We start from the raw sequence: 25,950 nt of genomic DNA on the forward strand, positions 1-25,950 counted from the left end.
TGCATCCCAGCGCTGTGTGTATCGGAGGACTACAGGAAAGAGGCGGCTCTGCTGCAGAACCATGCTCGTGCACCAGACGTGCTCATTGGACTTTGGGCAAAAAGGGTGGAATAAGGCTTGGTCGATATCCTGTTCTCCCTCTGAACCTTTACAGGAAAGGAGAAAACAATTTTAGTCCCTGTCTTGGAAGACATCTCTCTTCCAGCCCTCTTGCTACTATCCATGAGCTGGTATTGGTATGGTCAAGTATTTCCATGCTCCTCTAGCCTGGGAACAAGGGAGGCTGGGGCAAACTGGGCTTGGTGGGCATCACTCCTCACCCACAGGCAAAGCGTGTGCACCAGCAAGGCTGACTCCCCAGACCAACAACGCTCCCTTTCCACAGGCAAGCACTGAAATGGCATTTCATTTTTCAGATCAGATTCTCTAAGGAAAAGCACAAGCAGAGCTGTCAAGGGAATCTTATCAGATGGAGCAACTGATAAGAGGACTTTGGAGCAACTCAAAGCAGACACTTAGAAATGTAGATATGCAGAATTCAGCAACTATAAAACTCTAACCTGGGGTTTCTATAAGCTCTTCATTGCACTTGTTAAGCAAAACTTGCTGATGTTCACGGTAATGATAAAAATCTCAGGCACCAGTCCTCAGTTAATGGATTCTCATAAATTAAACCCTCCTTATTTAATAATCTTTTTATTGCAGGATTGTTCTAGTAAACTAGCCTAAACCTAGAGTGCTGCAATCAGGCACCCTTTATTCAGAACTCTTCAAACTGTCAAGGGAGAAAAACAAAGAAGTCTATTTTAGCCCAGTTTTAGTCCATCAGTTTTGAGACTAATGTGGTTTTTAAAATTTTTTTATTCATTTATTGTGGATATGGAAGAATTGGCAAAACTGATCACAGAGAAAGCTTAATTTATGAGTGAGTGCTCTAGTGCTCTACTGCTCTGCAGTGACCTTAGCAGTCAAAGCAGTATTTAAGAAAATACATCTTGGCAAATGTGCAAGTTATTATGAAGCCCTTTCTACTGCTGTCTTGTATTTATCATTGAAAGCTAAGGCTCCTTTGTTGAGCTGCTTATTCTGGTGAGCTACAGGCAGAACTGTATTTATGCTGTTGAACAGATGGGATCCCTGTTTTGCACATGATTCTGGAATGCAATAAAATTGTTTGGTTCTGGGAAACAGTTTTTTCCTCCCATGACACTGTCAAAATGACCAAAAGATCTGATTCTGAAATCCATATTCCCATGTGTAATTCTCATTCATATTTCAGGAAAGTGCAAGTTATGAAGGAAACAAAAATACAAGAACATCACCTCTGCTTAGAAATATCCTCATTTCCTGATCTTAAGAGGACAGAAAAGTGAACTTGCTTTGGAAGTAAACAGATATAAAGAGCCCACGTACATTGCTAGCAACAGAAACACACACAGGAAAATATGTAAATGCATGACAACGAAAAACCTGCGCTCACTTCAGCAATCTGGGCTGGAGAAGTGGTGTCAGGAATCTTCTGAGAGGTTTCTCTTTTCAGCACTTTCGGCCAGTAATCCTGAACACTTCCCACCCCTTCTCACCTCACAAAACCATGCTCCTCAGCAGCAGAGGCTGGGGAAGTCAATTGGCTGAAACACAAAAGGCCAGATTCTAGACTGGTATAAATCATCATGGCCCCCCAAAAAAGCCACACTGAGGCTCTGTTGCTTTACACCCACTGAACATCTGGCCCTCAGCCTGTGGGAAGAGAATATAATGTGCCTCATGCTTCATGCATTTCTAAACAGCTGCTCTGAAGGACTTCTTCAAGTCTCACATGAGGCTGTTTTCCTCCGCTGAAAGCTCCGGAAAGGATTGATTGTACACACATTATTTAAGTGTCAGTGTTTGCAGGGCACAAAGGCATGCTGAAGGACATCTCCAATGTAGTAAGCCGCTTCTTGGCAAATCTCTTTGCAAATCGGGTGGGTGAAGAAGAGATTATGTCCAGTCCCAGCCAATTAGAGCTTCACAGTGCCTTTCCATACAGGAGTTTGCTTCAGTAGTTCTGACAGGATCAGGTGATTTCAGCCTGGTACAGCTATGTGCAGTAAACATCAGACGGAATTAGCTATGTGAACATGTGACATTTCCCTCTAACCTTTTTTTAAAATTATTATTTTTAATCAGGAATGACGTCTTTGAATCTCTTTATCTTAACACTGCTGCTGGTCTAGCAGATCTGCCAAAGAAATTTTGTAAAGGGGAGATTTTAAAAGTCATCTGACAATTTTTTATCTGTTTATTACTAAGAAGCCTTCAGCTGCAGCATGTTATATTTTTTAGGAATTCAAGCCAGTAAGCAAACAGACAAGATTTGTTTGTTGTATGACTTGCACGGCTAGGACAGTTTCTTATTATTTCCTTTATTAGCCGGTGAGACCACAAACCACCACTTCTGAGAGGGCTTAACTTACTAGCTAGACATAGTGCCTTACAAATTGCCTAAAGCTGCAATTCAGGAATATTGGGCTTGTTTATTTAAGGTGACATTTAGTCACTTCCCAAGTGGAAGTTCTCAATAAATTATATTCTCACAAACATTCTGGTTGCTCCTTGCAGTTAATTGCATTCCATGCAAAGCTAAAAACCTCTCTGTGCTCTTGGTGAGGGAGTGAGCCAGTCCGGGCAAAATTCACACTCCCTTACCCTGTTACCAGATGTCCCTGGGTTACAATGTAAGATGTGCTCAAAGTATGTATTCTATCACCATCTACATGAAATGTTGAAACTAAGTTGTGCACCACTGTTTCCCGTGCCCCCTCCCTCCAGACTATTTTCTGTTAATGGCCCATCAGTGCCCTGCTACATGACTCATAGATAACTCCCTCCAGGAGCGATCTCTGTTTAATAGGCAATCAAGGACCCATTGCAAGACTCATAGAATGATATCAGTCCATTGTGAGATGCTCTGCCCAGGGGGAGGAGCCAAGCATTCCCACCTGGATATAATCTGGGATTTGGGACAGCACAGGCAGCCTTACCCACTGGATTCCCAGAGGACAAGAGCTACCAGACCTTTCTGCAGGAACACTGCTTCAACAAGACCCCTTCATCTGGACTGCTACCACCACGGTTTCAGGTTGTATTCTGACTCTGTCAGTGATTTTTTTTGTACCATTGCATGTGTTTTATTTTATTTTACCTTTTTTTTCTCTCCTATTAAATTGGTTTTTTTCTGACTTGGAGTCTCTCGATGGTTTTGCCTTCAAGCCAGCACACCAGACCCTACACTTCAGCTGCCTGGAAACAAAGATGGTAGATGGCATTCAAGAGAGATTAAAGCCAGTCTGTGGCTGAGAAGAATGGCAGAAAGGTTCCACAGGCAGGATTCTCTCTTCACTGAGCAAGCTAGATAAGCACTTCAAAGAAAGGCGTGATTACATCTTCATGATAGCAGTTTTCTCCAAAAGACATTAACTTTGAAAATTAATAACACCAATTCTCTTTCCAGATCTGATCAGATTAGCTCCATTAGAAAAATTGGTAACTACTGCAGAAAAATTACTCCAGTGTCATAGTGTGTTTCAATATTCATAGTTTCACACAGAAAAAGTGCTTGGGATTATAAAGATGATGCCATCTGCATAAATTATTTGATAACATTGGACTAATTAGAAGATGTATGCTGCACTTGCCAACGTCCAAAAGGGAGGCAAAGATCATTAAATTCAGCAGATTCATGTACAGAACAAATAAAGTTTGATTTTTTTTTTTTTTTTTTTTTTAAAATTTCATGGGAAATGTCAAATCCTTCGAGTCATGTAGTTAAAGCATGCTTTGGATGCAGAATAAGGAGCATGATCCTCTCTCTTACCTCCTTCCAAGCCTAAACTCATCCCTGGCAACAAAACTCACCTTTCCCATCCTTGTAAAGCACTGCTGCTTTTAATCCCAATCGAGGTGTAATTTGGAAGAAGGACAAATGATCTCATAACCCCCTTTACTCCCCTTCTCGTGATGCTCAGAGTTTGGCTGCTGGGATTGTGGTATCCCAGCAGCTTTGGTTCCTGAATTGTTTTCACACTGCTACATGTCAAAGCATAACTGGTTATATGATATTCACCTGTAAAGCCAAATGGGAAAATTTTCAGCTGATGCCAGAGCCTGTTGGTTTGATCTGCTGAAGCCACAGTACCTGTGTGCAGACAGCTTGGGGACCTCCATCCACTCCCCCTGGCACATCTCTCTGGATAAACACTGGGAGCTGCAACAGCAAGTGCTCACCCTCATGTTTGCTTTTGAGCCCTGCAGGTGCCAATCCCTCAACTACTGTTCTGGTCTCCCCTCTTCAGGTGTTTTGTAGTAAAGTCACACAAGAGGTTTCCTCAAATGCTTCATCATCCTTGGTAGAAAAGAAGCATCAAGTTCCCCACGCCTGGAGAACAACCCTCCCCTCTCTCTGCTCTTTCTCCTCTTAAATACACATACATCTCTCGTAGGCCTGAAGGCAAAAGCTCTTAAAAGGAAAGGAAAAGAAGATATTTCAATGCCACAAGGAGTGAAACAATGGAAAACCATTGGAGCAGCTGGTCTCTGGTCCTGGAGCATCCATTACTGCTGGGGCTGGTGGCATTATTCTTCTTGTTCCCCTCTAGGTAGCTCCTGCACTAGGGCAATGGATGTTCTCTGGGATTGTACTTTGAGTTTGATGAAGTAGAAACCATCTTCATTGTGGCAGGAACACTGCTTGCTACAAGCAAAACAATAGTTGTCATCCTCCCTCTTCCCTTCTTCGTGCTTCATTTTGGTTTGCATTTAAAGAAACCAAAACCATGCTGTCATTTCAGAAGTTTCCCCAAGCCCTTCGGATGGGCTGTTTGTAACTTGTGCAAATGCAATGCAGGGTGTAGAGTTAGAAAAATAACTCATTGGATGTGAGTCTGGGGTATTTTTTCCTCTCAGAGCATACAGATGACTTGTTAATACTGATGAGGCACGCAGCAGGTCAGAGGGAAGCCCCTTGCAAGCCGAGAGCCAGCACTGCAGGAATGTGAGTCTGGCACATGTTGCAGCACTTTTTGCTGTTCTGGTAAATAAAAAGCTGTGAAAACAGGAAAATCTGCATATTTTTTAAATGTTAGGCCTGTTAGGATCCCTACACTGTGGCTTCCCTGCCCAGTTCAGGGCAAAGAGTATTTGGTGAAGTGCTGCATGCAGGAAGGGGCTGGGTGACAGCAAATGTGCCCCCCACCATGTTCCACATGCATCTGGGAACAAGGCTACAAGACAGGGCTGAGAGACGGGCACGAGGGAAGAAACGGTGATTTAAAAGCTCTGCAGGTCAGAAACAGGGTAAAGTAACCACAGATTACTAAAACAGATGAAGATTTATAGAAATTGTCAAAGGAATGCTGTGCCCTTGGCAAGCGATGAGAAAAAAAAAAAAAAAAAACAGCAAACCCAAACCCAGAAAGGTGGCTGAGCAAAAGCAGTTAAATTAAAACCATCTTTGTGACCGAGTCTGAGGAGGAAAACAGCTGGCAGGGGCTGCAGCCTCGTGCAACCCTGGCTGGGGCGGCCTGGGAGCAGCCCCAGTGCTTTGGATCCTGCTGGTGCGTGGAGCCAGAGTCGCTGCTTGGTACAGCACAGCACGGGCATGGAAAGGGGAGGCAAGAGAAGAAGGAACTTTGCTCAAGCGCTCCCAGTTGTGCCTCAGCTCCGCTCTGGAGGAAAGGGGCTAAAGCTGCAAGTAATTTGGAAACAGGGAAAAGTGTATCCTAGAGAGTTTACAAGAACGGACTGAATTGGATTTCAGGGAAGCTTGATTGAGAAGCATTCACTTTTAATAAATTATTAAGTGCCATTAAGAGATAATATTGATAAATCATACATTGTTTTAAAATAATTAAGTAATATTCTATTTTTCTACCAACAAAAGAATACAGACAGTTTCTCATACCATGATTCTCTTTTTTAGCCTAATTAATAAGCTATCCACAAACAGATAATTTCTCAGATCAGAGTGGGTTAAAGGCGTCTACACTGACCTACACAAGGATGGGTATTTAGCTCAAATCGAGAAAAAACAGCAGAAAATGGGAAAAAACAGCTGAAAACAGATTTTGTTGAAGTAATTTGAAAGGAACCTTTGCTAGCAGCAGCCTCCTTGGAGGTATAAAAAGCATATTTCCTCATACTAGTGTATTCAGCTTGTTTCTCTAAACCTTGTTTAATGCAAGGTTGAAAAATTGGGAAGGAATGGAACAGCCAAAAAGCAGCATTTCTTACAGGCAAATTTAAAAAAAAAAAAAAAAAAAAAAAAAAAAAAGGAGAGGCAGTAATCTGTCATCTGTAAATTCTTGTAGGATAGAAGAAATAATAATAATTAAAAAAAAAATTAGCTCCACTCCTCAAATAAAGTAATTTTTGTCCTCAATATACCTGTTAGCTTCAAAGACAGGGTAGATGAGAAAAAGAGGATTGTCTATTCATGTGGTGGTGGAAAGATGAACAGGATCTGCAATGGCTGGGGAAGGGAGAATGGAAATCCCTTTAGATCTGCTGGTAAATAAACCCCTGTTTTATGCTTTGAAACATATACCTTCATTCTTTGTTATTTCAGTATGGCTTACCAGCTTTTATCTCACCCAAAATTATGTATATATATTTTTAATTAATTGTCATTGAATTCTCATTCTGGTTATACACAACTCAGTAGGCATTATTAGTTTGAAGAGTCTTTATTAATATAAAAGAGATGGTAATGAAACATTTGCCCTCCCTGAAGTAAGCATAAAATAAAACACAAGCAAGTTTAGTCTGTACTTCTCAAATGGGCATCACAAACACAAGTACCAGTTTTAAAATTAAGACTAAAATTGCTTGCTGGCTTCTGCCTATTGAGAACTTTGTTTCTTTAAAAAAAAAAAAAAACACACAAAAAACCGAAAAACAAACAAACAAAAAAAACACCCACACCACCAAAAAAAACCAAACAAACCCCCAAATAAATTGAAAAAAAAAAAAAACCCAAAAACTTGACTGAAGACCAGTCCTTCAGCTACTGATTAACTTCATGCCAGTGAACTGGCCTTGTTGCTCCAGATGTTGAAGCACTAAACCATACACATCCAGCTGCTGGATTTCAACCCATCTTTACACTAAAAGATCCCAACAGGGCTGTTGAGCCTCTGGGCACCCCAGGGATGCTGTATCTCCACAGCTTGGCCTTGGCCATCACAGCAGGAAAGCAAAGCTGCTGCAGCTGCTGCATTGCTCATGCTAAGATGAAAAGAGGAAAAGATCAAGTTCACACAAACATTTCCTTTCTCGGCTCTCTAGACTTTATTTTTCCAGTTTAACTTACAGCAAGCCTTCCAAACACAGTGCAAGCCCAGAACATGCGGCAAATGTTCACTTCGGGTCCATTTTTCAATAAGATGGAGCTGGTTTGTATTTGGGGCACGTGCTTTGATCCTCCTACTTGGAGTCACATGAAAAGTCAACTCAGTTCTTGTTCTTTTGCCCCTAAATTCGTGGGTTTTCCCATCACTGCCATTGACACCTGCCCAGCGAGCCTAGAGAAGAAATGGGTGGCTTGTGATGTGTGTTAGGACTTTGTGCTCCTTGCTTAGACGGGCAGACGATCCTAGGAGATGTCGAGCAGGACAGAACTGGTTGCACAGGTCCGTGCCGTGTCCTGAGCTTCTGTACATCACGACTTGATGTTTTGGGCAGGATTGTGTAGGAAAAAAATACACTTTCAAAGGATCGCAGTGACTAAAAGATGCTGACTGAAGGAAAAAGGTCTGTTAAAATTAAAAAGATCCTTGGCAGAAGACGTAAAGAAGTTAAGTTCCTTCGAGATTCTCAAATTAATAACCTACCTAATTAGCAAGAGCTGCTAGCAGAGGGAGGCAGTCCACCGATCTATTTCAAGGAGGGCGTGGTGGAAACTCTCCTCCCAAACCTGGTGATCTGCGGTCTCAAATTAATGACTCGCAGCACTTTTCAGATCCCAACCCTCTTTCAAGAACAATCAGCGTCGCCTGGAAAAGTTTGCGCGGGTCTCTTTTGTGGCGCACAACGGGCACCTCCGAGCGCTGGGGGGCAGCGGGGGAGCCACGGGGAGCCGCGGGTGCGCTTCGAGCGCGGCTGCAGCAGCGGAGCCCGCCGGCCGCCCGACACGCCGCTTCCCGCACCCGTTCCTGCCGCCGGAGCCCCGCCGGGAGCGCCGGAGCCCCGCGGCCGCCGAGGGGCGTGTCCGGGCCGCGCGGGGGCGTGTCCGGGGGCGTGTCCGGGGCGTGTCCGGGGCGTGCTCGGGGCGTGCTCGGGGCGTGCTCGGGGCGTGCTCGGGGCGTGTCCGGGGCGTGTCCCGCCGGCCCAAGGCGCCCGCCCGCCGCCGGCCCAGCCGGAGCGCGAGCCCCGCGCGGATCCCTGCGGGCGCCGCCGCTGCCGTTGGCGCGCGCGCGCCGGGAACAAAGTGGCCGCGGGAGCGGAGCGCGGCGCGAGCGGGGCCGGCGGCGGCGGCGCGGGAAGGGGAGGCAGCGGCGCCGGGAAGATGAACCGGAGTTTCAACAAATCTCAGACTCTGCGGTATCTGGAGTGCAGCGCGGTGGAAGTGAAGAGTAAGGTGAGCAGACCGCGGCGCGGCCTCGGCCGGGAGCGCCCCTGCCCCGTGGTGCTCCCGAAAATGAATGGAGCCCCCCCCGCCCCCCTCCTTCCCCCCGTGTCTCCCCCTCCCCGCCCGGTGCGGCCGGAGCCGTGCCCCAGGCTCAGCCCCGCAGAGCGCTGACGGGCTGGCGGCGGCCGGCGGAGAGGCGGGATCGCCGCTCCGGGCGCAGCTCCCGGCGAGCCGCCCCTGCCCGGCCCGAGGCGGCGGCGCGACCCTTCCCCGCCCGCCCCCGGCGCGGCGCCCGCCGCTCCTGCTCCGTCTTTTGTTTCGCCGCGGGGACTCCGGCCGTGACTTCGTGGGGCGGCTCGGGAAGCGCCGCCGGCCTCGCCTGGCGGGCGGGCTGGGGCTCGGCCCGGGGGCACCGGGAAGCGCGGCGGCGGCGGAGCCGCTCCCGCCCCGCCCCGCCCCGGGACGTTTCGGCCCCCCGGTGCTCCGACCGGCTCCCGGTAGGCGGGACGGGTGTCCCGACGCGTTCGGAGGAGAGGAGCGCAGGACCGGGAGGGACAAGAGCCGGGTCCCCCCGCCGGTGCTGGCGGCGCCGCGGTCCTTGCCGTAGGACCGAGCCGCAGGAGCCGGAGGGAGACCTGCGGGAAACTTCCCCCGCCGTGCCGGGATACCGGCATCAGCTTGTGCACGCTGGCGGTGCCGGGGAAGGAGCCGAGATCGGCAGGGCTGCCGGAGCTGGCCGCCTCGAAGGACGGCGTCGGGTGGCCGTGCCTGGCCTTGGTCTTGCGGAGCTCTCGTCAAGAGACTTTGGTCGCTCTCGGTCGAACCAGCGCATCAAAATCTTGCCTGTGCCCCTGAGGGCAAAAATAAGTAGCTCTTAAACAAAACTGAGAAATCTCCCCGAAAGCCAGTGTGTTACACACATATAATAGGCAAGGTGTAGGTAAAGCGTAAGCTGGAAAGAGTACGGATGACTTAAACCTTTGCGGGAGTCCCTGATCACCTGCTGAGATGGTGTTGAACGGGATGTCTTTGGGACTCTCACTCTTGGGTGCTGCTCAGTTTTGTCCATTTTTGCATTCAGATCAAATGGCCTTGAGCAACACATAGAGCAGAGATGGCTTCAGTGGAAGAAGTGCCTTGTGTACAATGGAACTTCCAGTCATTTCTAAACATGGCACCTGAAATGTGGGTTCAGCCCCTTATTTCCTAACCTCCTGTTGCCACTTGAAAGGGCTCAACTGGCCTAGAAAGTTCCATTCTGCTTCCATAGCTGGAAAGTTTTGGTTCGGCTTTTACTGGTTCTAAGATGTAACGCACCCACAGCATTCCTTGTGGCTCCCAAATACTCCAGATCCTGTTTTCTGAATTATACCCCTTACGTTCTCTGAGTGTTAAACCAAAGCCTTGACCACATACAAGAATTTTTAAGTTCATTCTCTCTCTTGTACTTCAATATTGCCATAGCTTGAATTTGTTGTATTAACAATTAGAAAGCAACCTTATAGTAAAGAGCTTGTAGCTTCCCTTACAGCTGCAGGAATTCTGTGAGTCCTGCCTGGCTCTATAGACACAGAGTAATGTATAGGGAGATGGTAAGCCTTGGAATGATTGTGGATTTTTGGAGGGAAGGAAAATACACCTGTATGAGTGGGATGGGTTTACTGAAGGCCTTTTGTAGCTCAGTGTGGTCACTGCTGATAGCCCAGAAGTTAGTGTGGAGAACTGTACTGCCTTGGAAGAAAACTTAAAATAGAGTCTAAATTCAAAATACCCTGTTGAGGGCCTGCACCCAGCGAGGATCTGTGAGCCTGCAGCATGTGTCAGTGGAAGCTGTGCTCTTGAATTTCCTGGTGCTGGTGAGTTTTACTGTTAGCATGACTTGGGCACAATAACAGCCAGGCTGTTGATGTTGCAGGCTGTCGGTGCTGACATTGCGGGATAGTTTTGTTTTGCCTGCATAGCTCATAGGTTCCCTCTCACAGTGTTACTCTTCAGTGGTCTGAAGGGGGTCCAGTGAGAAGTTCTGGCCAGTATTACCTGGCAAGGTGCCATATAAAAACCTCATACTTCTTACAAAAACACGGTGCTCTTGCAGGGTGGGTTGTGATGCTGGCAGCCTTGTCCCCGTGGGACACTGTGTTGTCGGGCTGTGATCATCTAGAAATACCGAGTGTTGAGATTTTTTTTGTTTTTGCATGGACTATCTGAGGCTGGGGAAACAAAAGGTTCAGTAATGCTACTTTTGGTAGCCCTATGTAGTCAACCTTTTAAACACTTAGTTGCTTGTGTTTTGTAAGTATGAGGCCTGTCTGGGCTTGCCTGAGAACTTGAAAGTTGAGTCTGAGAACTCATGATTTTGCAGCTATCGCCTGGGAGCGCAGGCTGCCAGGTGAGCGGAGGTGGGTGCAGCTCAGCCTCTGCGCCGGGGCATGCTGCTGGCCGGGGATCAAGGGATTCTTGGTGGCTTTTCAAAGGCTGGGGAAGTGGCAGTCCGTGGGCAGGTGGAATCCCTTTTAGCAGAGGAGCTGAGTGTGAGAGAGTGCTGCTTTTACACAAAGGTGTGAAATAGCTTTTCTCCTCTGAAGATTGAGTTTGATCAGAAGGAGCTCTGGAAGAAATGGTCGTGGGGTGCTGGAAGGCGGGGAGATAGTTTGCAGATGCTGGGGTTTTGATATTCCCGCCTCTGTTATGATTACCAGGTGGTTCCTTCCTTAAGGATAAACCAGCATCCTGCTGGGGTCTCGCATTAGTCACAATTCAGAAATGGCTCCCGTGAAATCTGATTTTTCTGGATTTTCTGAATTTCTTTCCTTTTCTCAAAAAAAAAAAAAAAAAAAGTTCTTGAAAGTCAGTTTGTGCCCTTGATTATTGGAAGGGAGGAGTCTGTCAGTGCTAAGTACTACACTTCTCTGGAAATCCCCAAATATCCTTAAGTTATAAGGTTCTTGATGTGTGCCAGAGGGTTGTTAAAAACAGTTTGTGTGTATATATCTGTGTGTTGGAAGGGGGCTGGAAGAGGAGGAGGGAGCATCCTGATGGCTGAACTCATTCCAGTTTTCAACATCCTTCTTGTGCCAGAGGGCCAAAACCTGCAGGCGGTATTCCTCTTTTTTTGTCCGGTAGACGTGTGAGGTTTGTGGATGATCGGATTTCAGCGGGTCTGAACCAGCCTGTACCTTTGCTGAACCTAGCCTGACCCATCACCCCTGCTGGGAACGTGGCCCAAAGCACACTTCAGCTCATGATTCTTGTGGCTGTGGATTTTTCATGTCTGTGACTACGTGGTGGGGACACTGGCAGTGATATATTCTCTGGCTATGTCGTGGCAGAAGGATGAGCTTTGTGGCACCCGTGTTGTATCTTTTGGTGTATGCCAGGTCACTTCTTCTCTGTGTGACTGTAAGGTGGTACAAAAGTTTCATGGATCTCTTGCTGCAGCAAGTACTGAAGGGGAAAACCCTCTGCCATCTGTGCACACCTCTGTTTTCAGACATGGCAGTGGTGGAAATTGCTGCAGTCTTCTGCTTTAAGAAGTCCCCTTCTGTCCGGCTCCCTGCATTCTCACTTCCTCTGCCTCATCCTCAGAGAGCTGGCCTTAAAATCAAAACACTTAAAAGCTTCTTGCTAGATAGAAAAGAGGGAGGGTAAAGAGAAACCTGCTTAGAAGTTGGCACACGTCATAAGAAAATATTAATTGAATTGTAATTACACCTTAGCCCTTCTCTCCCGTCTTTCATGACAAAATAAATGAGAAGCTCAGTTCTTATCTAGGTGTTGTCTCTGTAGCTCAGGATTAATGTTTCAGCCCTTTTAGACAGGATCTGAAAACACATTATCTTGCTGGCTTAGAACAACTGTGTATTCTCATGTGTCTAGTACTCACTAGCTCCTTTGCTCTGTTGGGTGACAAGTGAAGGATCTGTCCTCTCTCAAGAAACTACCTCTAATCTCTGAAAAAGGTTTCCAGATGACCCTTTCTCTCCCCTTTTTTCCCTTTTGCCAAGAGCTCCGGTGCCTGCAATGTGTGGGGCTTTTTGTGTTTGTTTTGTTTGGGATCTTGTGGCCACAGGCAGAGTTTTTAACCTATTTTTCATTTCCTGTCTTTAGCTTTACAGAGAGGTTGCGGGCTTCTTTGCCCATGAATATAAGCCTACAGAAGAACAAAATTTAAATGCTTTTAAAATAGGGATTCCTACATTAGTGATGGAACTTCTCTTGAATTATAGCTCCATGTAGCCAATCTTCTTTTGTCTTGCTCTGAGTGAAAGGAGATTTTACTTTTTGTTCCCTTGAATATTATACACAGTTTTTCAAACAGGAGGGCAACTATCAGCCCAAATGTGTATTTCTTTTCCAATCTCTTAGATATTTTGGAACAGTAGAAGTATAAGATTGCCTCTGGCCTTTAAATGATAGCACTTTGAATTGTTTGTGAAAGTATGTGTTGAGGGTTTTTTTCACTTTGAAACTGACAGGTCCATGTTTTTGGCTTGAAAGCAGCAGAGTACTGTTTTTCTGTTACTACTATATGAATTCCTGTGAACTGTATGTACTAGTAAGGATTAATTTTCATGATTTCGAAGATGGCTAAATGTGCTCGTTGTTCCCTGATAAAAGTGCTTTGCAAAAGAACCCTTTGTTGCTGATGAACCCACTGGGACAATGGAACTTTTGATAGCGGCTGAGGATTGTAAAAGCACGGCTACCTGACTCACGTGCTGACTGTCACATTTCTGCCTTAGTGTCATGTTTTCTGGCATTGCAGACTGATTTACAAATTAACAATAATGAGACTAGCATCCTACTACTATAAACAGACCCATTAAGATAAATAGAACCAGTTAATTATAACCATATTTTTATGCTCTCTTCTCCCATCCTGTTTTGACTCTCATTAAATGTTGGTGTTTTGATGGGTGCCGTAAATGGATCATTAATACATTTTCAACCATTTTCTGATGTGTCCTGAGTAGACGTGATACTGTTACGGTGTTCAAAGACAAAAAGGGTGTTTGGGATCATCTGTGCTCTTACAAAGTCACCAGCAGCTGAACGACTGTTTTGATCTGAGGCACATGTAGCACTCAGCAAGCCTGCCCAGCTGCCATAGACGTAGCATTCAAACAGCTTGTGGGGGCTTTGTCCTGCTCACGTGTTTCCCCCCCTTCTTAGAAGAAGCGTGCCTGTGCTGCTCCATGAAGATCAATGGTTTAAACCCTTTGCATCTCCTCCCCTGCCAAAGGTGCTGATATTGCATGTCCACATGACTGTTCAGCCATGGCAGTATCTGTATACGCATTGTGTGTTTGAAATGTATAAAGTGCAGCATCAAGCAGTGTTGAAACTGCAGCAAAAGCAGTAAGAGCAAGCTTACTTTTAATAGCCCTCTCTAAAGAGATTTTAAAGGTCTGGTTCTGCACTGTCTGGTGTTAACTGAGAGAGGTCTACAAATTGTGTTTTCCAGCCTTGTGTACTTTGATTTCACTCTAACCCTGAAGCTGTACAGGCCTTCTGAAGTTTTAAGAAGAGTTTTCCATGTGTAGCACACTTCAAAATAGATCAAAAAGCAGTGCTCTTTTTAAACACTAAACTAGGAGACTAGTTTAAACAGGAGTTTAAACTAGGAGACTGTTAAAACAGACTTTAAGTCTGCTTAAAGTTTTTAAGCACTACTTTAGATTCTTCCAAGTTAAGGTCACACTTGTCATACCTGGCATAAAACTAAAATAGGTGCAGTAAAAAGCCCTGTAACCATCTCATTTAACTTCTGTTCTTGAGCTTGAAAACATATTCGATTATATGCAAACCAAATGTGTCACGGACTCAGAAAACCACAGTGCTTCCCCCTCTCAAATGAAGACAGTGTGCCACAGTAATAGCAACTTGAGACGGTCTGGATTGTTGCAAAACATGTCAAGAGAAAGAGACTGTAAACATTAATCTCTTAAGAAGTGTTGCCTCTGTTCCTCTCCCTCCCAGTTTGCTGGGCTTTTCACAGCAGGTATTGTGCTTATTCTGATGTGCTAAATAGCACCTACTAAACTCCCGGTTCCTTTCTCATTACAAGCAAATCTTTGTTTTTCATAGTAGGAAAGCTTTCTGAAGCGATCATAGTGGACTCAGTAACCTTAAGTCTGTCTGCTAGGTGACATGAGAGAAAGTGACCACAGCTTTCAGCTGAGCCGTGGCAGTGGCTTGCTGCCCTTCACAGAGGAGAGGCCAAACCCTTCAGCTGAATAGTGTGGCACAGCCAAGTGTCTGTGAGCAATTCTCTTCAGGTGACAGCTGCAGTGAGCACCAGCACAGTGTAACCCTCTTGTCTGGCCTGTGCTCTGGCACCGTGGGAGCAGTAGTGCCTCTAGGAGATACAAAGGAGGCTGGAACATTACCTTGAGCTACCTGGTGTCACAGAGCATGGTGTGGTGGAAGATATGCTCTGGTGCTCAGGCTTGATGTCGTCTCGGGTCTGCCTTATCACAGAAAGACGGTAGTTCCTCCGGCAATGTTCCTGAAGCAAGAATGTTGGTATGGGCTTGGGTACCAGCTGTGCTAACTGGATGGTTGGCACTGACCAAAATGCTGCTATCTTGTGTTCCAGTATTCCCATGCTTTCCCATTCTTGATCCTGCCTCCAGCTTCTCTCTTGTTTGTAATACTTCTTAGTCTAGTAACTTGGAAATTTCTGATTTGCTTAAAACTCCATCCAGCCAGTCTGTCTTATGTGAGTAGTCTCCTCAAATTTAGTCTCACCACACTGAAACAATCCTAAAAGGACACTGAAAACAATGGACCTTTCAACTTTAAAGAGCACCTCAGAAAATTAAATGTTGTTTATATCCTCGTCAGAAAGGAATGTCTCCCGTGTGAGGCTAAAATACCTGTGGAGGCTCTGTCTAACAGGCTCCAGGACCAGCCACCTCCAAGGAGTTCCTGAGAGGTGCAGTTAATAGTGCCTTCCTCCCTTATCATTCCCTTTGTGAGAGACTTTGTGTGCACTTAATCTGAGCTTTTAGGATCCAAGGAAGGCTTTCCATGGGTTCGCTGCTTGCCTCTAATTACCTTTCCAATGGCAGGCCAGGAGTTAAAAGATGAAATATACCTTGGGACACATTGCCTCCCTCTAAGTGAAGGCAGAATCTCCCGGTACAGCGGTATTCCCGTTCCCATTGGAAATGCCCGAAGTTTGTTCAAGCAGAAATGTCTGGGGAAGGGTGTGGTGCACCAGCCCCTGGGCCACCCATCCTTGTGCCATTCCTCCTGCTTCCGCCCTGCACAGCTGTTCCCAGTCCCTCTTCAGGTCTGGCCGGGGGTGTGCGTGCATCTGCATCAAATTACTTCTCTGCAGCTGTTGCTGGCACCGAGCTCATGGGGAAACCTCTGGCGGCAGCTAAAAGAGTCTTAAATAAGTTTGAAACCAGCCAGAGCCATTACTGGTTACAGATTTCTTGTATCCATGTGGATACCTCTCAGTAAATGTTCCGAAAGCGGTTTGCTCTCGCTGGAGACCTGCTGTAGGGCAGGGCTGCCTTTGTGCAGGAAGCTAGGCTCACAGGCTTATCACAGTGTTGACCAGACCTGATTGCTTTGTCCCTCTGGGTGGCGAGGTGCTAAATCTTCTTTTTTCTACCTCATGCTGATGGTGACAATGCCATGGATGTGTGCATCCTGTGCTGCATTTGTGCTTGAGCTCTGTGCTGTGATGGACCGTGTGTTGCATGAAAATCCAGGACCATCTCGGTGTTCGTCATTTGCAAACAGACTTTGGTTTGTTCCCAGAGATGCAGGGGACTGGAAGGAAGATACTTGCTGTTGTAAAGGTAGACTTGGCACTTCAATCACAGATTTATTTTTAAGGGCTTTGCTTTCCTGCAAACTATTGTATCTTGAAGGAGAACAACACTAGGGATTTACATATCAGGAGGTGAGACAGTGAGAAAGGCTGGCAGTGCTTGGAGGCAGTGGTGACAGAGATGGTTGGGAGAAAGCAGCTACATGGGTGACCTGACAGGAGAGGAACTACTGGAGCAAGGCTGGCAAAGAAAGGGATGATGGCTCCAAACAAACAGGCTGGTAAAACTGGGTTTGTGGATAACTGTTTTCACAGACTGCCATGTGGCACTGAGGTAGAATAAGCAGTGTAGTGGTCTAGTTCCCAAAAATTGTGAAGTTAAGGTAAGTGAGGCAGGGGAAAGGGTAACCTTGGCTTTAAGTTGTCCTTGAGCTGACAGCCGAGCATCTGTGAGAAGATCTCTGTGAGACTGAATGCGAGGTGCATCTCATGAGAAGAAGGTTATCTGAGGGTGGTGGGAACAGAGAATTTCTCTTCCAAGTATACGCAGAAGTGGGAAAAGTGTTGTCCTGAACTGAGCCTTGCAGACCCCTGGAGAGGGTTGAAGGAGTTACAAAGGTTGTTCTTCAAAGGAAAAGCAGAGATGTGAAACATTGAGTCAAAGATGAAGGAAAAAGAAGGGGAACCGCTGATTTTCTTTGGTAAGAGAAAACTATTCTAAGCATTTAAGATACTAAAGCAGGGCTCTGTTTTTCTGGGAGAGTTAAAAGGAGGGAATAGAAGGAAGAAGGATAGATGTATGGCATGATGTCAATCAGGAAAAAAGTTTGGGGGACAAGGTAGTGAAATTCTATCCCTGATGGGTTTTCTATGAAGGACAAGTAGAAGAGAGGCTGTCTCACTCTTGTGACTCTCTCTTGGAAGAAATAGCAAGATGTGAGCAGGGGACTGAGCAGAGCATGAGATCATCTCACACTTCCCACCAGCTCGATCATTTTAGGGAAGCAGAGCTGCTCTGGAGCAAGCCATTGCAGAGAGAACTTGTTGCAGAGAACATCTCCTTGCTTGGTGGCTTCTTGCCACTAGTGACAACCACTCTGAGACTGGGAGCAGAGCCAGAGAATGCTGTGTGAGCTGGGGAAGATGTAACTGGGGGAGAAAAAGGGAACAGAGAAACAGACATGAATGTGACAGCAGAGCTCTGAAATCCCAGGTGAAGTCAGCAAGCACAAAACCATTTACATTGTCTTCCCTCGTCCTCTTTCTTGCCCTCTGCTCATTGTCACTGATAAAGCATCCTTGATTAGGTCTTCCCAGTTTTGAAAATCTCACATGTAAGCAGAAATTACTGTCTATGCAAGGATGAAAGTGTTTAGTTTTCTTTCTGTTCTTGATTTTTTTACTTCACGAGAGAAGTAGGTGGCTAATGTAATTCATGTTTATTGCTAAATGTTGCTCTTTGATGTCTTCTTATTACAATAGCCTGATTTCAAAGCCAGCAATAAACCAGAGGGATGGCACCTCATAAACATAGGGCTTCATTTTTGGCCCTGTAAACATCTTGAAACTTAAAATTTCAAGGGAAAAAAGAAAGTTGCTCTCTTTTGCTTGCAAAGAACTCCTTAATTTCACAAAATAACAGCTGTCTAAGTAAACAAACTTCAAAATCCTGTTCCCTCATCTCCTCTGACCTCTTGTGTCCTCTAGCCAGAAAAAAAGCCAGAGAAAGCAGTTGATTGCTCTTGATCAGCCTATGTAAGTTTTGATCAGCTAGCTGTGTCTTCCTTCTTTAACACAACTTTTATCAGAACACTTTGCTGGGCATCTGTTTTTGTTCGGGGTTCCTGCCTGGTGTGTTGCATTTTGTTGTGTGCTTTTTGTCATCAAACTGCAGACAGCAAATACTGAGATTGGCTGATACTTTGAGGGTCTTGGGACAAAGGGTTTTTTTGTGAAACAAAATGTACCATTCTTTCTAAGTGTTTGTTTGTTTGTTTTGGGTTTTTTTCAGTCATAATAAGCTCTGTCAGACTACATTCTTTTTAAGTTCTCTGCGTTCCTCCTGTCCACTGACTTCTGCAATACTGGATGCAGTATTTGCATTAGTTATATAGGCCTGAGTAATTTACTTAATTATGGAAAACTAATCTGCTTGTTAAAACTGTTAGTTTATCAAACAGTGTAATGCAGTATTGTCCCAGCAGAAACTTTGCTGGCAGACACCAGTCCTTGTGTATCTTTCTGTGAAGGGATATGATAAGATGGGCTTTGTGACTTAGAGAAGCAGATCAGTCGTTTTGGCTATCAGAATTTGTAGTTTCTGTACGATACACGATGGATGTTATCTTGAAATCCTGGCTGAATACAATGCAGAGCACCCGGTCTCCAAGCTGAGTGGTTCTGCAAACCCCATTATTACTGTGATACTCTCTATCGGCCTCATTAGGGATGATGAATGAGCTGAAGCAGTTTTTTCCCCCTCTTCTGAAAAGACCTGCTGACAATGGTTGCTGCCTGTGTATATTCACAGGGTGAATAAATCAGCTAAACTATTACTACGGTAGTACTAACCTTTAAACAAAAAGAAAGTCAGTCTCATTATCTGCTTATATCTCTTGATTCTTCCCTTCTAATCTACAGAATCACCTTCTAGCTCCCTTGCCTTAAAAAGCTGGGTCATACAGAAAGCACAAGTGAAACCTTTCGCGTTTGTTTACCATTGTGCTATTGCCAGGCAAATGGAATTGACTCTTGGCCTTTCCTGAGGCTGAACATGTGAACAAGTCAATTTGACTGCGCAGCATTCCTGTCAGAGCTCAGCGCCCCAAGCCCGCAGCGGCATTCCCACGCGTCAGGCTCCACTGACCCAGTAGTTTCCAGCGTGCATGCAGGGGCTAGGCTGGGAGGCTCGGCCCTTGTGCCAGCTGTCTTCTCACACGGCAGCTTCAGCTGAGCTTTGGGTCACGCCAGCCAAGCGCAAGTAGCCATCCTTAGTCCTCTGCTCTGTCCTTTTCTGTGTTGCTTTCCTGCTGGGTGCCTGCTGGGTGCCTCGGCTGCGTGGGGCGCAGCAGGTCGGATGGTTCCCGCGGCAGACCCTGGGTGCCAGGGTGCCGTGTGGGGTGGGGGTGGTACTGCCCGGGGCACCCCTGCGCAGCCGCTGCCTCCCCTTCACCACAGCTGGGCAAGCTGTCCGGCGAGCAAATGGTCACTGGGATCGGCGTCTGAGCGCCCCGGCCTTTTGGCTAAGGGAATCCCGAGGAGTCCTGCTCCTGTTCAGGCGTGCGGAGCAGTGGATGCAGCTCTAAGCAAGACTTAGACCTTGTTCCTGCCCCTTTAGTTTTGTCATGTACGTAGGCGTTAAACTTGACACTTGAAGATGGCTTTTTCTAGTTTGAATCTAAGAAAAAGAAAACTTTAGGATGCTTTTTAAATAAAAAGGCTTGAAGTTTTTTCTTTTCAGTTTGAAGTGTGTCCACAGAAGTAAGTTGCCACTCGGATTCTTCTGGAGAGGAGTAGGGGGTAGAGGACAAAAGAGAACTGTTTTTCCTCCATTGGAACCAGCTGTGGTTTGTCTGCCTTTTGTGCATTTGGATGGGCACTCTGAAATCCAAACTGGAACTAGCAGTTAATATTGCAAACGAGCAGCGTAATTTGACTAAACAAGCTTTCAGATGATCACAACTAGGCTTTGATGCTCAAGAGTGGGATTTTCATAACTGCGGAAGTAATTTGAGAGCACGCTTGTGCCCAAAGCCAGTAGGGTTATGTTGGCTTCTTTTTATCCTTTTTGCTTGAGGATGATTATGGTGATGATTCATACTTTTAGTCTCAGCAACAGAGTGACTTGCATGTATAGTTGATTTAACAGCTGAGAACCTCTAAGCAAGTCCATTCTGAGGAAGACACTGTCTAGAGAAGATTCTCTCCCTTTTTATTTCTTTTGTGCGCTTGTTTTGTGTCTCTGGTTTCTAGCCCTGGCATTGGCTGACTTTGCAAATAAGAACTTCCATGAGGTCCTAGTTACAGCCTTACTTGTTCTTGGATTTGTGGCTGTGGTTCCATGTGCTCAAGAGTGAGTTAGGATCCGTTTTAAACGTTCGGTTGGGGAACAGTGTATCTCGTACATATATACTCATACTATATCATCTGAAATAGTTCATTAAATGTACCAGAAAGGTGATTTAAGCTGTTTAGCCTGACTAGATGCCTGTTTTCATTATTTTAATTCCCTTAAATAGAAGATCACATTTTTCCCTCATGTTCTTAACTGCGTATTTTGTTTCCAGTATCAGAAATAAGGCCCATTAAAATCTTCTCAGTCACTTTGACTTACTTAAAACAGCTTCATGGATTTATAACATTTTCTATTGTCTTATGCCAAATCACACCCTCCTACTTCTGCCTTTTTTTTTTTTTTGACAATCACCTAATGGTCTGTAAAGCTTTAAAAATAAAAACCACTGGAGTGACAGAAAAATTAAAGCCGTGAAAACTAGCTTTCCTTCTGCTGCATGGATTGCCAGAAAATTCAGGGGTCATGTAGAGTGAGTGTATTTTCTAATAACAAGCTGCATGCTCACATGCCGTGCTTCTTTAAAGGTCTTGTGGTTGGGATCCCAGTGGTATTGATGGGAAACGTGCAAAGAATTTTTATAAAGTTGTTTGAATAGCTGAGTAACTTCTCTTGAAAGCAGTAGAGTGAATACTTCTGCTTTGGAGAAGAATGGTTCTGTGGATGCCTGAGATGATGATAATGAATAATGGACCTTCAAAGTTAGGTCCTACAAATGCAGTTATCCTCTAGAGGATTTAATGAAAACTTAATATTTTAAAAATGCGGTTTCTTTTAAGATGGAACACTTGAGTGTACCTGTGATGTCATGGTTACGTTCTGATGGGATTCACCACAGGATAGGTTTGAATAGTAGAAACTGGACTCAATGATCTCAGAAGTCTTTTCCAACCTGACTGATCCTGTGGCTCTCTAATTCTATGAAAAGAGAGGTGATGTATACCACGTTCAGGTGCCAAACTGGAGCATTGGCCTGTGGTGACGCATCTGCTGATGCTCTGTTTGCTTTCTCTTGCAGTTTGGGGCAGAGTTCAGAAGGTTTTCTCTGGATCGCTACAAGCCAGGCAAGTTTGAAGACTTCTACAAACTGATTCTTCACATTCATCACATAGCCAACCTGGAAGTGATGATTGGATATGCTGATGTGCATGGAGACCTTCTCCCTATTAATAATGATGACAACTTCTTCAAGGCTGTTTCAAGTGCTCATCCCCTGCTCAGGGTTTTTATCCAAAGACAAGGTAAGATGCAGTTTCATTTCAGTGCCTCAAAGTGTGCTGCGGCAAGGGGAAGAGTGGATTTATAGCACCCATTTAGAGGCTGAAATTATGTAGGAGGCATGTAGGAGCCATCTTGCTCTTCCTCACAGGCACTTCACTGCAGCTGGCAGGAATGGCATGGCATCATGGCAGGCAGAGGGACTGCACTGCTGCCTGTGAGATGTTTGAAGGATACCATGCTGAGAGTCACCATGAGCCCCTTTGTTGTCTGTCCCTTGTGCTGCTGGTGCCGTGTCATCACCTGAGCATGCCAAGTGTACCATTCCACTTGGTGGAGGGAGGGGGTCTTAGCACTGCAGCTTCGCATTTAGAAATCTTATCTCTCCATCTTGATAGTCAGTGTCATACCCAAGTTATTCATGTCTGTGTGTGAATGCACACAGATGTGTAGCTGTGAAAGGAAAAAAAAACAATTGTCACAAATGACATCTTGTTTGATTATGTTAACCTGGCAAACAAGCAAATGATGCTTTTTTTTTTTTCCCTCTGTCCTTACACTAAGAAATACTGATTCTTCCCATTTTGAATCATCAAAACCTTGGGAGAACTGCCTGAATATCAAGATGACATCAGGTTTAACTGCCCTGTGTGTTGTTCTCCTTAAGGAGACCATGTTTGGCAGTCGCTTCAGAAGACAAGTGGCTTTTATAACAAGGTGTCTTCTCACAGAGCTCCTTAAATCCCAGGGGATTTAAATCCCACTGTGCTAACACAGTGATAACACTGTGTTAGCACTTCCTCCACAGGTTTTTTTTAGCCATGTAGTGATTTATAGCACAGGGGTTTTGGAATTAAAATCTCGTCAGCAACAGATTCAGAAACAAGACTTGATTTGAGACTTGGAGCAGTCATGTAGCTTTTTTTGGCCTGGACTCTTGCTGTGTACTGATAAGGATTTAGCAAGAGGCTCCAACCTGCTCATTGGTGTGAGCTGGTGTAGTGTGTGGTTTGATTTGGTGCCATCAAATACATCCAGGGCTGTGTGGCTCCTGTCTGTTCAGAGCATATTGTCTGCCACCTTTTAGATGCAATTTTTAGATGCTCTAGGAGCCAAGTCAGAAGAGGGTTTGAAGCAGTTTGTTTAGTTGGTCTGTCTATTAGGTGAGTGGAAATGTCTGTGGGAGAAAACTTGCTCCTCCTTCTTGTGCAGAAAGTGCAAATGTGGATCACAAATCCGATTAGGTCTTCTTGCAATGCCTGTTAGGGCTTGTGAGTGTTCGTGGTGGGCCAAGTCATGAGAAATCCCTTGCATGACTTTGTCACGTCTGCTTCAGTTTGAGTTTGTTCGTGTCTCTGGATCAGTGCTGTTCAGAGCACAGTTGTCCATGCTCTGGACAGACTGCTGAAACCACTGACCTAAGGCTGCGCTGGGAGGGGTTTGCCACTGAAATGCTGATCACAGAACTGGGCAAATCAGGGAGCTGTTGCCTACATATCGAAAAAATTCTCCCTCATCTTCTAGAAGTGTGCTGGTTGTTAAAGTTTCTATCTTTTAACTTTAATGGAAAAGAGCAATACTTCCTTTTAAAAAAGCTTTTATTTTACCTGTTTCTCAGTGAGAAGAATCATGCTGACAAGTAAAGGAAGGCAGGCCTGTTCTTCCTCACGTGTGGCAGAGCCTGAAATCTTTCCCAACATATCTTCTCCCTCTATAAAGCTGAAGGGAACAGTAAATTCTGGCCCATCCCTTTGCTTAGTGCTGGCTTTTGTCAGGGACTCCTGAGGTTAACATTTGAGATTCGTACTTGTGGGTGATCCCTAACAGTCATGTTCATCTCCCTTGCTTAGACAAAGCCTTTAGAATTTTTTCCCTTCAAGAATGAAGGTGAAATCTTCATCTCTTTTTCCTTTGCTCTGCTGGAGGGATACAGCAGTGCTGGTCCTTCTGTTGGAGACCTGCACAAGAGAACAGGGGGACTAGCATGGAGAAATCATTGTGCCATTCAGAGAAATGTGGTGTGCCTGCACCCTAAATTCTCACTTCAGAGGCAGGAAACTAGCGTGACAGGGATGCTAGTAAAATATATGAGCAGTGCTCTCCTGGGGCTTTGAAGGAGACTGCAGAGCATCAGCTCTCTAGGCTCAGGGATCAGGGATCACTGCTTTTCAGTGGGAGCAGTCCTGGGAGCTGGCTGCCAGAGGTTGGTCTCACAGTGCTGTAGAGTAGGGAGAGTTCCAGGGAACAAGGCAGAAGTATGCAGGCATAGAGGGACTGAACGGTTGAAGGTCAGGTCTCTTTTTCTAGCATAGCAAACTGTTTATCAACTGTGTGATTAGTCATCCTGTCTGTTTTCCCAGTTTATAGCTGAGTTACCCTTTCTCTTGTCAGGTCAGTTTCACAGTCATGTTAAAACACTTAAAACATTCTCAGAGTGGCAAAATAGGTAACTTAGTCTTTGAACAATAATCAAGCAACTATTTCCTAGCTTGATGTTTTTGTTTGCCTAGGTGTCTGAGCATAGTTTTGTGCTTTTTCTGTTCAAAAGCTTTTTTCTCACTTGTCCCCAGAGGAAAACATTGTGCTCATTGCTTGCACTCTTCATGCCAGGTTGATGTCCAGGTATGGGATGGCTGTTTTATTCCCCTTTCTTTTTTTTTCTTTTTGTTTGAGATCTCCTGAGCCCCAAATTTTTCAGGATCACAGTAGTCCTATACAGGGAATGTTAGTGCTTATTAGCCAGACATTTTAGTAAGGACTAGAATTGGTGTTCCCAGTGTGCTTGCAATCATTGCTGTTTGTATTTTTTTGGATATTGAAGAATCTGGGACATTTGCAGGTTATGTTTGAGCAAATTGAGCTATAGCAAGTTTTTGTATCTCATAGTGATTTGTTTGCCTAAAGTATATGGTGCTTTTTTTTTTTTTTTTTTTTTTCCCCCTCCAATACCAAATTACAGTGTGGACAAAAATCCTAATTAGAGAACCAGGCTATAAAAAGAAAATGCAGTTTTCCTTTGACTTGCTTTCCCAGGCTGCAAGTATGGGTCATGTCCCATGTTGTAAACTGACGTGGCTCTTTTGGCTTCGTTAGTAAGGTAGTGATTCACATCAATTGATGCTTTGAGCGTGAGGATTTGTTCACTCAGCTGTAACTGATACCAGACATACACAGAGCTCCCTGTGGAAGGTGCCTGCTGCTGTGGAAGGGATAGATGTCTCAAAGACTGTAGAACAATGCAAGAACTTGAGGATGTGCTTGACTTGCTCCATACTAACTTTTGCATTTTAGCCAAGACCTGCATCAAGGAAGAGCTTATCTGATGATGCTGATCATGTTTAAGTCAGATACAGACTGTTTGGTCTGTGTCTGACTTAAACTACAGCATTTGAAACAATCTGTTGTATACTGCAAAACTATTTAAGTGTAAGCTGTGAATTCAAGCAGAAACATAAACCAGAAAAACTGAAAGGAGTTAGTATTACATACTGTGAATGCATTACATTATTTCTTGTTTGATTAAATGGAATGAAATTATTATCAAATCTTGCTTTAATGCCTGTGTCACAGAGGCACAGTATGCGTTCAAACTGATCTGTATTGGAGCATCTTAAACAGAATGGAATAAATGGCAGAATTACAACGAATTCTTCATTGCAAACCTGCCTCAAATGACTCCTTTGCAGGGGGTGGGCGGGTATAAGGATATAAGTGGAGGTCTACCAAATGGAAGAGATTTGAGAATTTCTCCTCTTTTGCTTGTGTTACCTACTGGGGTGTGTTCAACCTAGAAAGTTCAGAAACTCAAGCATTGTTCATTGCAAAATAACCAAGCTGATCACCCTGTAAGTACTCTGTGCAGTGCTGTTTTCCCAAGGTTTCTCTTTTCCCAAGTGATATGCCTAGGACCAAGAATAGCAAGTAGAGTGAACAGAGTGGTTAACTGAGCACACCACGGTAAATCCAGGCTAATGATTCTGATTCTGATACTGGGAGAACTGATGAAGGCTGCTGATGACCAGACCGTCACTTCCTACCAGGGCTGACAGGGTTGACAGTGTTTGCATGGGCAGTAACAGAAAATGTGCTGTACCTCAAGTTGCAAAGGAGGTGGGAGAGCTGGTGCACAGCCTGTCTGGTCTCATCTTGATGCCAGACTGAGGTCAAATGAACTCACCTGAGAAGCCTTTCTGTTCTGTCCGCAACAGGAGGTATGTTCTGATTCTATAAAAATAACAATACATTAATAAATATGGGGGCATT

The 25,950-nt window shown here is 45.1% G+C and overlaps 1 protein-coding gene across 1 annotated transcript in view; it reads left to right on the forward strand.

The window, feature by feature from the left end:
* Nucleotides 1-8,494: 8,494 nt before the first annotated feature.
* Nucleotides 8,495-25,950, forward strand: part of LOC120763355 (partitioning defective 6 homolog gamma-like) — a 65,328-nt gene continuing 47,872 nt past the window's right edge. Inside the window, exons 1-2 of the mRNA XM_040086570.1 lie at nt 8,495-8,617; nt 21,488-21,710. Coding sequence (XP_039942504.1) covers nt 8,546-8,617; nt 21,488-21,710 — 295 coding nt within the window. The 5' untranslated portion in view covers nt 8,495-8,545. The remainder of the gene's footprint in view (nt 8,618-21,487; nt 21,711-25,950) is intronic.

This window comes from Hirundo rustica, chromosome 1, assembly GCF_015227805.2.
Source record: "Hirundo rustica isolate bHirRus1 chromosome 1, bHirRus1.pri.v3, whole genome shotgun sequence".
Lineage (NCBI taxonomy): Eukaryota > Metazoa > Chordata > Aves > Passeriformes > Hirundinidae > Hirundo > Hirundo rustica.